General features: G+C 43.5%; 1 protein-coding gene across 1 annotated transcript in view; it reads left to right on the top strand.

The window, feature by feature from the left end:
- The first annotated feature begins 237 nt into the window (after positions 1–237).
- Positions 238–14,404, top strand: part of RNF138 (ring finger protein 138) — a 41,503-nt gene continuing 27,336 nt past the window's right edge. The window contains exons 1-2 of the mRNA XM_060170628.1: positions 238–257; positions 578–761. Coding sequence (XP_060026611.1) covers positions 652–761 — 110 coding nt within the window. The 5' untranslated portion in view covers positions 238–257; positions 578–651. The remainder of the gene's footprint in view (positions 258–577; positions 762–14,404) is intronic.

The following is a 14,404-nucleotide window of genomic DNA, read 5'->3' as shown; positions in this document are numbered from 1 at the left end:
TGGACAAGAAGCCCGAGGACGTCTGCCGGCTTCTCTACCAACACTAGCCCGTGAAGCTGGCTCACCTAAGTGAGCGTCTACGCAAGCGGAGTGTAGGGTCGGGGCGGGGAGCCGCGGAAAACCGTAGGTTGCGGCCGAAAGCCGGCTGCGCGGGTGGGGGGCTCGAGGAGGGGGTGGGGAAAAAGAGCCGAAAGGCCGGGGAAAATGACGCCGGCGGCGCAGAAGAGGGCTGAGTCGCGTCTGCCTTGCGGAGCCAGGTAAGGGAGTGGCCTCGGGCGGGGTCGCTCTTTCGGCCGCTGCCTCCCGCCCAGCGCCGCCTCCCCGTCCTGCCCCGGCAAGAGCAGCAGCCCGGGGATTTACCCTCACCCGGCGCGTGCGGCCGTAACGTCTCGGCTTTCTGTCCCGCCCCGCCCCGCCCCGCCCCGCCCCGCCCCGCCCCGCCCCGCCCCGCCCCGCCCCACCCGGCCCGGCCCGGCCCGGCCCGGCTCCGCCGGGCCCCGCCCCTCCAGGGCCCCGCCTCCTTCCTGGCGCGAGCCGCTTCCTGACGCGATTCCCCGCCCCCTCCTGGTTCACGCAGTGAGTCGGGCCCCGGGCAGACGCCGCCACCTGGGCCGCTGCCGCCGCCATAACCTCGATCCCCCATCTCCCGACATGGCCGAGGAGCTCTCCGCGGCCACGTCCTACACCGAAGATGATTTCTACTGCCCCGTCTGTCAGGAGGTGCTCAAAACGCCCGTACGGACCGCGGCTTGTCAGCACGTGTGAGTAGACGCCCCCTCCCCCGCGCGGAGCCGGGTGGTCGTTTAGGCCCCTCACGCCGCCCCGGACCCTGGGCTGCGGCCTGGCGGGAGCCGAGCCCGCCACGGCCTCCCCGGGCGCCGCTCGGCGCCGAGGGCCCGTTTGCGGCCGGTCGGAGGCCAGGCCGCCCTCCCCACTAACTCCCGGCCCGCTCCCTGCGCCTGGCTCCTCAGCCGGAGCTCCCGGGCCCCGGAGCTGCCTCGTTGCCGCGCCCCCGGGGCAGTGCCCGGGGCAGTGCCAAGGCCTGTCCCCGTGGCGTCCTCGGGCCCCGAGGCCCCTGTCTTCTCCTGCAGGCCCGGGAGGAATTGCAGGGAACGTGGAGCCTTTTTGTTTCCTAGCAACCTGAGTGAAGGCTGGGGTGTCGAGTGTCAGAACCGGCCGGAGGTGCCCGCACGGCCCGCTCGCCCGGCTCCCCGACCCGCCCCGCTTTCAGGTCTCCCTTTTCCTTTCAGAACCTTGGCCCATCCTTTCCAGATCGAGGAGCTCTCTTCTAACTTAACCTTTCAGACCCGCTTCACAGACCACCTTTGAAAGTGTTTCGATGCGTTCAAAATTCAGTGCAGGTTGGAATGACCTAGAATGGGTTTGCTTCCCTCATATGTTAGAACTGACAGGATTTCCGGGTATTGAAGTGATAGTTTCCCTTTGTTTTACTCTTCTGCTTATTACTTGATTACTACAAGGGTGGAGATGAGAAAGATAGACCGCTGTTGTGAGGAATGAACTGAAATTAAGGCAGTAATCCTAGGGGTGATGGAGAACACAGAGGGATTCGGTGAGGTGGCCTGATGCTGTTAGGAAGAACTTCGATAATTAATATAGACTCGTAGGTTGTACATAAGGGTTAGAAGGAGCCCTTCTGGTAAAGGTGTATAGCATTTCTGACACACCTAGCTGCTGATCAGAGTCCCTGGGGAGCTTTTTAAGTAAACATGCCAATTCCCAGGCTCCATTACAAACTTGTAAAGAATTTCTGGCAGGTGAGGCTTGGAAATCTCTATATGAAAAGTACATACAGGCTTGAAAGTTCTGTGTGCTTACAAATAGCTGAAAAGTGTCGAACAAGTTTCTAAATCGATTTCTCCTTCGACCTTTTTTTTGGGGGGGGTTCTATAATTTTGTAAAGAATGGATTGTTGAATTTGGGGTTCGTTTTTTTTTTTTGCGGTACGCGGGCCTCTCACTGTCATGGCCTCTCCCGTTGCTTTTTTTGCGGTACGCTGGCCTCTCACGGTTGTGGCCTCTCCCGTTGCGGAGCACAGGCTCGGGACGCGCAGGCTCAGCGGCCATGGCTCACGGGCCCAGCCGCTCCGCGGCATGTGGGATCTTCCCGGACCGGGGCACGAACCCGTGTCCCCTGCATTGGCAGGCGGACTCTCATCCACTGTGCCATCAGGGAAGCCCGAATTTGGGGCTCTTAATCACAAACTTCCTTACAGTTGTTTATTGAGACCCACTCTTTTCACTCCGATCCCCAGTCTTCCCTGCACTGTTGTCTACCTTATTCCTAATGATAGTGGTTGTGTGAGCCCAAGAGTATGTGACTTTTCACCATAGAAGTTATGCCAGTTATATTTTTGCCGCTTACGGGAGATGAATGACAATCTTATTCCTTTATCATTTGGTGCAACAAATGCAGATTGTTAGAAAAATATCTTGAGATGTTTAGGGAGCAGTGTATACTTTTAGTCTTTAATCTGTTAGTGTTTCTTATAACTTGATGCCTTTTCTGTGCTTGGGCTGGCAGTGGGTGGAAGAAAGGGAGGGAAGGGAGGGCACAGTGAGGCAGTAGGTCTTTTCTGGACAGAATCATTTCAATTACCTGTTAGGTGATTGACCTCATAGAACTCATTGTAATCTCTAGTTACCCTCAAAATTCCATGTAGTTTGCTCTAGTTCACTTCCCTTGTGAGACATTTTATTAAATCAAACTGTAGTTTTGGCTTGACGTCAATCAAGGCTGTGGAAAAGAGAGTGAAGATGATTGTTGAGGACTTTTCTTAAATCACCTCCCTGGGCTGGGATGTGAAAAGAAAATATGGAGTAGGTTTTGTTAAGAGAACTGGACACTTACTACTCACCCTCCTCCATCCCCTCCTTTACCAGCATTGTCCCCTCTCAAATGAACACACAGTTGGTCTAAGGTTCTGGCTAAACAGTTAATTAAGGTGGAGGGAGAAAAAGTTTTCTTTGGAAAGGGTGGTAATGGTGGAACAGGGTATTGATTGGGAGGAGTTTGGTGGGGAAATAGAATTCTGTTTTAAATAACCTAGTTTAGAATGTCATTTGCTTTTCCCTTTTCACAGAGGACAAACCTGTGCCTTTAAACAAATTTATATTTAGCTACAAAATTAATTTTTTGTTCATGAATAGTGAGAGATGAGGTGATAAGAGCTTTCAGCCCCTGTGCCATTTCAACTGCAGTGAAGGATTTGCCCATTCTAGTAAAAGGAGCAAGTTCATTATCACTAGAATAACTTTACCAAAATATAAATTCTCATTTAATCCTCATTCATTCCTTCAAACAGCAATTGTCGGATGCCTTCTGTGTGTCAGTTACAGGGAATACAAAGTGCTCTTTCTCTGGGACTTCCCTGGCTGTCCAGTGGTTAAGACTCCGTACTGGTTCGATCCCTGGTCGGGGAACTAAGGTCACACATGTCGTGAGGCCAAAACAAAACAAAGTGCTCTTTCTCTGGAGAATGTTAATAGTCTAATGGAGAAGACCTATACATGAATGTGATTGGTATGGAAGAAATTGAGGAGGAGAATTTATGTGAGCCTTGAGAGCAGGTATCTAAATTAGCCTATGAGTTTAGGAGAGATTTCCTGGATGAAGTTATACTTTAGGTCAGAATTGGTATTCAGGGATTGTTGGGGAATACCCTGATTAGGTTTACAGCATATGCAGAGGTGAGGAGGGGTTAAGATACAAACTGTATCCCGATTACAAAGTTTGGCCAAAAGATTGAGTGTGGTAGAGATGGAGCTTAGCGACATTGGCAGGAATTTACTGTGTAAGCCAATTTGAACTTCTTCCTGAAAGCCATAGAGACCTACTGAATAATTTTGGCAGGGGAGCAGCATGATGACATTTAAATTTTAGAATGCTTACTAATTACTAGCCTTGTCTAGCTTGGTACTGGTGAGACTAGTGAAGAGGTCATTCATTGCTCTGTCAGAGAGAAACGATTAGAACCTGAACCAAGGTAATGATAGAGGGAATGGAGAGAAGAGATTCCTGACATTTTAAGGAGATTGTGTAAGATTTGATGATTGTATGTCCAGTAGTTAAGTGTATGTATGTAGATCTGGAATACATGGAACTAAAGCTGTGAGTATGGATGTAGCCCCTGGAGGAGGAGTATAAATTGAAAGATAACAGAGATCTAGATAGAACAAAGTGCTGGAGAATATATATTTAAATGTAGAGTGGAGAAAAGAACAGCCTGAGAAGGAATGGACAAGAATAGGAAGAAAACCAAGATAGAGTGTGACGGGAAACCGAGAAGAATTTTAAGGAAAGGTAGTCAGCAGTGTCAGATGCCTTAGAGTGGTCAGATGTTTTGAAAAACATGTAAAGATGAATTAAGAATATGAAAGTTGAGCAGGTATGTTTCAGAAGGTACAGACTGGCATAGTGGTAAGGTATTTATCTCTTGTTTTTTTTCCCTTTGTAATCTTCAAAGACTCTTTGAACCAAACCTCCCTTCTCTATTTTGAATGGTTAAAGCAATAACTCTGTACAGTTAGAAGTAAGCTCTATCACAATGAAAATTACATATAATAACAAGTTGATGCCTTGCCAGATTGTTAAAAATGGAAATCGAATCTGTTTGCTTCGGGGCCTATTTTATTTTTATTTCGTTTTTTGGCCATGCCAGGTAGTGTTCAGGATCTTAGTTCCCCAACCAGGGATGGAACCTGTGTTCCCTGCACTGGGAGTGCAGGGTCTTAACCACTGGACCACCAGGGAAGTCCCAGGAAGCATCTTTTAAAATGAGCTAATATAAATCAGCCTCCACTTCTCATTAAGCACAGATTTGTATGATTCTTTATTGACCTGCTTTGGATTATCCAGTCCCTGAATTTTCACTTAATATTTCTTACAATTTGAACACCTTTATTGGTATCCTGTTTGGACAGTCATGCTCTAAATACATATTTACAAAATATCTTCTTTACTACATACTTGTTATAAATCTGAAAGCCAGGCTTATATGGTTTCTTGCTGATATAATAATTGCTGCTCTAGGCCATCTTTTTTTAAAAATAAATTTATTTATTTATTTTTGGCTGTGTTGGGTCTTCGTTGCTGTGCATGGGCTTTCTCTAGTTGTGGTGAGTGGGGGCTACTCTTCCTTGCGGTGCGCGGGCTTCTCATTGCGATGGCTTTTCTTGTTGTGAAGCACAGACTCTAGGCATGCGGGCTTCAGTCGTTGTGGCACACAGGCTCAGTAGTTGTGGCTCGTGGGCTCTAGAGTGCAGGCTCAGTAGTTGTGGCTCATGGGCTTAGTTGCTCCGAGGCATGTGGGATCTTCCTGGACCAGGGCTCGAACCCATGTCCCCTGCATTGGCAGGCGGATTCTTAACCTCTGCGCTACTAGGGAAATCCCTCTTTGTACTTCTTATCACAGTTCATAATCATAATATTTTTGGGATCAGACGATTTGACTGATGCCATTCTCACCAGTTAGACTGGAAGCTCTTTTTAACAAGTTTTAAAAATATTTATCTATTTATTTTTGGCTGCATCGGGTCTTAGCTGCGGCACATGGGATCTTTCGTTGCAGCACACGGGCTCTACATTGCGACACGCGGGCTTCTCTCTAGTTGTGGCACGGGCTTAGTAGTTGCAGCGCACAGGCTTAGTTGCCCTGCGGCATATGGGATCTTAGTTCCCCGATCAGGGAGATCGAACCCACATCCCCTGCATTGGAAGGCACACTCCTACTAGACTGTAAGCTCTTAAAAGGCAGCAACCCAGGTCTACTTGTACTTACCTGAGCCTACTGTATGTATTTGGTATTGAATAAATGTATGAATCGTGGGTTTGTGTTGGGAGACCACAGCTTACTAGCTGTATCACTTGGTCAAGTCATTTAACTCCTTTCAGCCTGTTTTCTTCTCCATAAAACAGGGGTAGAAACAACCTGTTTCACAGGGTTGTTGCAAGGGCCAAATGAGATAATGTTTGTGAATGATAATATATGTGTTTTATAGTTTTCAAAACCCATAAAAATATAAAATTATGTTTAGTTTAATAACTATAGCATCTAACACAAAAAGCGAGATTATTATTGTAAACAGAAAGGAGGCTGTTTCAAGTTTTTTGGTCCAGATATTTATTATCGAAGGTATTATTGTGAATGGAGAATATTGTAATTCACAGCTTTAAAGGTACAAAAGGAAATAATATGATTGTCTCTCACAATCACTGTTACTTTATCTATTCTTCCAGAGAACAGCATACTGTATGCATTCTTTTGTACCTTGCTATTTTCATGTTACTGTATTGGAGGTCATTCTATATCAGTACGTAAAGGGCCTTCTTACTCTTTTTTTTTGGTGGGGGGGAGATTGTAGAGTTTTCATTCATTCAGTAAGCCAACACTGAGTGTCCATTATGTGCCAACAATACTAATGTAGATTCTAGGGTTCAACAAGCCAGACAAAAATTCCTGACCCCATGGAACATATTTAGTGTTCCAGTGTTCCATTGTTTGTTTGTTTTTTTTGTTGTTGTTTTTTTTGCGGTAGACGGGTCTCTCACTGTTGTGGCCTCTCCGTTGCGGAGCACTCCGGACGCGCAGGCTCAGCGGCCATGGCTCACAGGCCCAGCCACTCCACGGCATGTGGGATTCCCCCGGACCCGGGGCACGAACCTTTGTCCCCTGCATCGGCAGGCGGACTCTCAACCACTGCGCCACCAGGGAAGCCCCATGTTTGATTATTTTTTTAATTATTAAATTATTTATTTATTTATCCAATCTCTTATCTGTGGACACTTAGGTTGTTTCCAATCTTTTGCTGTTACAAATAATGGCATATTGATTAAACTTGTATGAATACCATTTCACATGTGAGAGTTTTTCCTGTAAGATAAATTTTCTCAAGTGGAATTGCTGGGTCAGAGGGTAAATACAAGGGAATTTGTCAGCTGTGTCACACAAGGATGACTATAGCTCTGTTGAAGTGTTTTGTACATGGAAGGTGCTTATGGTTTTGATTTGAGGACTGTGGATTATATCTTGGGTTAAGTAAAATTTTGGATTAGATTAAGGTAAATTAGCATTCATTGCTTTAACAAATATTAATGAATTCCTACTAGGTGCCCAGCTCTGTGTTATACCTACAGTGGTATACGGTTAGATATGATCCCTGCCTTCAGAACTGGCATTGGTGAGACACATTTTAATTCAAATAAACACTCAGATACATGTGCAGTTACAAACTCATAGGTTTAAAGAGAGAGTATAAGAAGGGGACCAGATCTAGGTGGGTTGGTGGGTGGATGGGTACGTAATAAAGACCTTTCTTGAGGAAGTGAAATTGTTGCTGAGATTTGTGATGTGTAGGTGTTAATTTGTGGAGGACTGTGTTTGTGTATAGAGTATTTTGGGGTGAGGGAACATTCTGGGCAAAGACCCTGAGGTAGAAGGAATGTGCAGGGCCTTGTTTTCAATGAAGTAGCATCTTGCCTTCAGTCTCATATAGGTTTATTTATTTTGAAAGTCTTAGTTTCCTTGTTTGTAAAATAAAGGAACTTTTAAAACATTTATTTATTCTTAAGAATTCAAGATTATATAAAGTTTCTGGAACCCTGCCTAAGTGCTCAATAAATAGTTACTGCTGTTTGTATAGATGTCATGTTGCTTTCCACAAAATTGGGCTAATTTACACAGTGCCATTAAGACTATTAAAGTATATCTGTATTCCATCATCTTTGCCAGCATTTTTTTTAAATTTCTCAAGCTTTTTATTTTCTAGTCTTTCTCATTCCCTTAATATAGTTACGTGTCCTCTAACAGCATAGATGGCTATCTTTTAAAACAGGAGAAAAAAGAGGCAAAGAGCCAACTCATGTTAACCAACCTTACCCTTAGCTGAGTTAAAAAATGCACAAACCAAACACAGGTCAAAGGAAGCCAGTCTCTTCCCCATGACAGCTCAGAATAAGCCAAATAAACCCCAAGGAAACGGCTACATGGGAAAGCCTTCCCATCATCACAGGGACAAGACAGAAAGTGCATGTGACACAATATCAGGAGAGCTGAGAAATCTCTGGATCTTGCCTGAAAAGGAAAGCAGCTAACAAGATGGTTTTGGAGAGGAGGTGGAAAACAGCGCAATGGGACACAGAAAGGGCCTTGGGTTTGTAGCCTAGAAACCCCTCTGCAGGGACCTCTGCTGGTCTCCTTTGCACCCCAGATGGGCAGCCTCCTGGGAGCGTCCACCCATCTGGTCACAGCCCACGTCCACCAGTTACTGCAGCATTTGTTGGTTTACTTCTGCGGCGGCTGAAGGGCCCAATTCATTAGCAAAGGGCAGCAAGGAGTATCTGATTTCTCTCAGGGCTTTCTGGTAAGGCCCGAACTTCGTCTGTCCTCGTCTGCTGCTGCTGCTGCTGCTGCCTGGCCCCCCAGGGCCTTGGCGTCCAGCGGGGCGTCACTGCTCGGCCCTGCTGGCGGCCCCGGGGCGGGGGTCTTGGGCGGCTGCTTCAAGCCCCTCACAGATCTCCTGCAGCCGCTGCGGGCTGTTCCCAGAGTAGGTCATGGCGGGAAAAGTCTTCGGCCGCATGGTTAGTCCAGTTTCCTTTGACCATAAATACAATCTTGTTAAAGTGTTTCATTAGCTAAAAAGAAAAAAAAAACCCTGTCAGTAGTATCAGTTCGTTGTAAACACACTTTCACAACAATTCCGTTTTTTTTTAGAAAGCTTTTTTTTAAAAAAATAAATTTATTTTATTTTATTTATTTATTTTGGCTGCGTTGGGTCTTCGTTGCTGGGCACGGGCTTTCTCTAGTTGCGGAGAGAGGGGGCTACTCTTCATTGCGGTGGCAACAATTTCGTTTTGAAAATGTTCTTTCCTTCCATTTTTGTAGTTCCTGCAGAGAACTGAACATTTTCCAGAGACTTCATTTTGAAGATCATCTCTACCTCTCACCTTCTACGCTGCCGTCCGCGGCCGCTTGGCCCTCGGCTCCGGGGCCTCGCGGGGGACGCCGGGGTGGCCGGCGGGCGGGGACCCGAGGCACGGGGCGGATGGGCGGGCGGCCCCATCTTCCAGTGCTTGCGCCGTGGCCCAGCGCGCAGCCGGAGCAGGATATTCGCTATGTTGAGCAATTTTTTTTAAGCAATATTTTGTTAGTTTAATGCAGTTCATAATGGTGTCTAGAAGTCGCTTTAAAATTTTCTTTAGTTGCTAGCAACATATGGCTATGTGCATTTTTCCATATTAAATTTTTATATACTAATTTATAATTTTACTGTTCAGAGTGTGTAGGTACATTTGTGATCATTTCTGTGACTATGATTTAATAATAATCTATTGTAATTTATTACTTATTTTACATTATTTTCCTGTCAGTTGCTTTGTTTTTGGTATATTATTACATTTTCTTATACATTCAGATTTGAGATACTTGATTCTCTTTATCTAAAGTTATAATGCTATTCCATTTTTTCTGTTTCTTGAGTCTTTAAAAAAAGTCCATTTTTGGACTTACCTGGAATCTACTAAGATATATGATGTGTGCTTTTGAATCTTTATTAATTTGCCTGTCTTATTTAGTTGACCTCAGTATTTCTTAGAGGGCATTCCTTTTCCATTCTTTTAAAAATCTTTTTAGTATATTTGAATTCTTAAAATAATATGATTCTTTGGGATTCTTCACGTTCATTAATTACTTTTACTATTTTTAGCACAGAATAATATGACTTGTTAAAATGTTTTTGGATATAGTAGTATATATACACAAACTTGCCACAAGTACCTGCATGCACACAATGCTGTAAGTCCCATCAGGGTAGGGATTTTCATCACTTTTGTCCCCTGATATGTCCCTAGTTCTGTTATGTAGTAAGTATTTAATACGTATTTATTAAGTGAATATGCATTATAATATACGGATAAGTTAAACTGTTTATTTTGAGACCACTGTAGATTCACATGTAGTTGTAAAATAATACAGAAATTGTGTACCCTGGCCCAATTTCCCCTAATGGTAATGTTTTGTAAATAAAACCGGGATATCTTTCTTCTTAATAGAGTAAAGATAAAGAAAGTTTCCATCACCACAAAGATCCTTCACATGGCTCATTTATAGCCACACCCACTTTCCTCTTGATCCCACCCTGTGCCTCCTTAACCCTTGGCAAGCACTAATGTTCACATGTTCTCTATTTTTTTTTTTAATTTTAATTTTATTTACTTTTTATTTTTTATTTTTGGCTGCGTTGGGTCTTTGCTGCAACACATAGGATCTTCGTTGCGGCATGCAGGATCGCTCATTGAGGCGTGTGGGTTTTCTCTCTCTACTTGTGGGGTGTGGACTTTGTAGTTTGCGGCATGAGGGCTCTCTAGTTGAGGTGCGTGGGCTCAGTAGTTGTGTTGCATAGGCTTAGTTGCCCCACAACAAGTGGGATCTTAGTTCCCCGACCAGGGATCAAACCTGTGTCCCCTGCATTGGAAGGTGGATTTGTTACCTCTGGACCACTGAGGAAGTCCCATGTTATCTATTTCCATAATTTTGACATTTCAAGAATCTTAAATATTGCACAATTCTATAAATAACAGTAAAAAACCCACTGAAATGTACACTTTAAATGGGTGAATGGGGTATGGTATGTGACTTAAATCTCAATAGAGCTGTTAGCAAAAAAAGAATGTTAAGTAATGTTATATAAACGGCATCAAACAATATGTAACTTTTTGGAATTTCTTTTTTCACTCAGCATAATTCTCTGCAGATTCAGGTTGTTGTGTGTTTTCATTAGTTCCTTTTATTGGTGAATATGCATCCAACATGGTATGGATGTACCACATTTTGGTTAAACATTCATTCACTGAAGGAGATCTGGAATAGCCAGTTTTTGACTATTACAAATAGAGCTGCTATAAATATTCATGTACAGGTTTTTGTGTGAACGTAAGCCTTCATTCCTCTAGGATAAATGCCCAAGAATGCAATGAATGCAATTAGTGTATCATATGGTGGTTGCATGGTTTGTCTTTTAAGAAAATGCCAAGCTATTTTCCACAGTATCTATACCATTTTATATTCCCACCACCAGTGTATGAGTGATCCAGTTTCTTTGCATCCTCGCCAGTGTTTCATGTTGTCATTGTTTTATTTTTTATTATTTTTTTTATAAATTTATTTTTGGCTGCGTTGGGTTTTCATTGCTGTGCGTGGGCTTTCTCTAGTTGTGGCGAGCGGGGGCTACTGTTCGTTGGGGCGCATGGGGTTCTCATTGCGGTGGCTTCTCTTGTTGTGGAGCATGGGCTCTAGGCGCATGGGCTTCAGTAATTGTGACGTGTGGGCTCAGTAGTTGTGGCTCACGGGCTCTAGAGCACAGGCTCAGTAGCTGTGGCACTAGTTGCTCCACAGCATATGGGATCTTCCCAGACCAGGGCTCGAACCCATGTCCCCTGCATTGGCAGGCAGATTCTTAACCACCGCGCCACCAGGGAAGTCCCTGTCATTGTTTTAAATTTTAAGCCATTTCAATCTGTGTAGTGATACCTCATGATTTTAATTTGTATTTTACTAATGGCTAATGATGTTGAACATCTTTTCATGGGCATGTTTACTACCGGTATATCTTAGGTTAAAATCATGTCTCTTCAGTGTCTTTTGCCTATGTTTTAATTGGATCATTTGCTTTCTAACATTTGAGCTTTGAGACTTCTTTTATTTTATTTTATTTTTTTTGCGGTATGCGGGCCTCTCACTGTTGTGGCCTCTCCCATTGCGGAGCACAGGCTCCGGACGCGCAGGCTCAGCGGCCATGGCTCACCGGCCCAGCTGCTCCGCGGCATGTGGGATCCTCCCGGACCAGGGCACGAACCTGTGTCCCCTGCATCGGCAGGTGGACTCTCAACCACTGCGCCACCAGGGAAGCCCTGAGACTTCTTTATGTATTCTAGATACTACTCCTTTGTTAGGTATATGATTTACAAATATTTTTTTCTGGGTCTTTGTTTTGTTGCGGTATGCGGGCCTCTCACTGTTCTGGCCTCTCCCGTTGCGGAGCACAGGCTCTGGACGTGCAGGCCCAGCCGCTCCGCGGCATGTGGGATCTTCCCGGACCGGGGCACGAACCCGTGTCCCCTGCATCGGCAGGCGGACTCCCAACCACTTCGCCACCAGGGAAGCCCTTTTTTCCAGTCTTTGGATTGTCTTTTTATCTACTTAACAATCTTTTTTGCCCAGCAAACGTTTAAAAATTTTTATGAAGTTCACTTTGTCAGTTTTTCCTTTTATGGAATGTGTTTTTAACATTAAGTCTAAGAACTCTGTGTAGCTCTGTATTGTGAATATTTTCTATTTTTTTCTCAAAGTTTTATAGTTTAATGTTTCACATTTAACTCTGCATATTGGTTTCCTAGGGCCACTGTAACAAACTACCACAAACTTGGTGGCTTAAAACAACATAAATTAATCTTTTCACAGTTCTAGAGGCTAGAAGTTTGAAATCAATTTCAGTGGACCAAAATCAAGGTGTTGGCAGGGCCTCGAGGAGGTGGGGGCACATCACTCCAGTCTTTGCCTCCATCTCAATATGGCTTCTCCTGTGTGTTTTTGTCAGATCTCCCTTTGCCTCTCTTATAAAGACACTTGTGGTGACATTTAGGACCCACCTGGATAATTCCAGCTAATTTCCTCATCCCCAAATCTTTAACAATAATCAGATCTGTTACAATATGAGGTGATATTAACTTGTTCTGGGAATTAGGAAGTGAATGTATCTTTGGATGGCCATTACCCAGTTTACTATAGTCTATGATCTGTTTTGAGTTTTTTTTTTTTTTTTTTTTTTACGGTACGTGGGCCTCTCACTGCTGTGGCCTCTCCCGTTGCGGAGCACAAGCTCCGGACGCGCAGGCTCAGCGGCCATGGCTCACGGGCCCAGCCGCTCCGCGGCATGTGGGATCTTCCTGGACCGGGGCACGAACCTGTGTCCCCTGCATTGGCAGGCGGACTCTCATCCACTGTGCCACCAGGGAAGCCCCCTCTGCCTTTTTTTTTTTAAACAGAAATGGTAGCATAGTATACATATAAATTGTATTCATATTTGCTTAAAGTATTTCCCTTAGGGAATATAAAACATAAAGCTAAAATATTTTTTAACAATTATTGTAATGAGTAGTGTGTATTTTTTTCAGGCTAAGTTAAAACTTTTAAACGTGAATGCGTCTGTAACCTATATAGAGTATTCTTTTGGATGTGTACATTTGAGTGTTGTGCCCCAATCCTGTTTTTCCCATGAGCTCTGTGGTTTTTATTGGATGATTTTGCATAGTGCAGTGACTTCTAGGAATGTGTGTGACACTTTACAGCAGAACTGAGTCTTTCAGAGAGCTTTTCTGAGTCTTTATATTTCTATGTCAGCTAAAAGAAAGCTGGTATAGAAATATTAATATCAGACCATTTAATTCAGATAGCATTACAAAAAAGAGAGTCATTTCATGTGGATAAAAGGAATAATCATGAACTTTTTTGCAGCTACCAACATAACTTTAGATGAAAACTGACAGAATTGTTGGGAGGAATTGACAGACCCACAGTTTTTTGTCCTTTCAGGAGGAACTGATTTTCACTGAAAATCACATAATGAAGAACACCTTTAAAATAGGAAGAGAATTTGGATGTTGAAAGCACATGATCATTTCAATAGATGCTAAAAGCATTTAATAGAGTTCAGCCTTTCATTATAAAATGTCATAGCAAATTAGGAATAGGATGGAACTTACTTTTATTCTAATTAAGGATAGCTTCCCTAAAATCTATAGTAAATGTACTGAATAGTAGACCCTATGTGCTTTTCTAGTCAAGAACTAGACAAGGGTATTTATATCCTCCCTACCATTTAACATTGTATTTCGGGCTTTAGGCAATTCAGTGAGAAAAGAAGAAATAAGGTATACAAAGATGGAAAAAGAGATAAAATTGTCATAATTTGTAGATGATAAAACTACATCTAAAACCTAAGAGAAACGACTAACTAACAAATGATTAGAACTAGTAAGAATGTGCAGAGAGGTTTCTGGATATAAGAACAACAGACAAAAGTCGGTAACATTTTTTTATACCAACAGTAATCAGATAAAAAATTAATAGAAAGAATCCTATTTATAATGCAACAAAAACTATAAATAGTTTATAAATAATTAGACTATTATAATCTAGTAAAAATGTCAAGACTTCTGTAGGGAAAGTTGAAAAACTACTGAAAAGCATAAGAAATCTGAATAGGTGGAGAGACATGACATGTAACCATGCAATAAAATTAAGATGCCAGTTCTCCCTCAGATGATTCTAAAAAAGCTAATGCAATTCCAATAAAGTCTCAACATCATTGTTTTGGTAGAACTTGAAAAA

This window comes from Lagenorhynchus albirostris, chromosome 14, assembly GCF_949774975.1.
Source record: "Lagenorhynchus albirostris chromosome 14, mLagAlb1.1, whole genome shotgun sequence".
NCBI classification, from domain to species: Eukaryota; Metazoa; Chordata; class Mammalia; order Artiodactyla; family Delphinidae; genus Lagenorhynchus; species Lagenorhynchus albirostris.
This window is presented reverse-complemented; position numbering and strand designations above follow the sequence as displayed.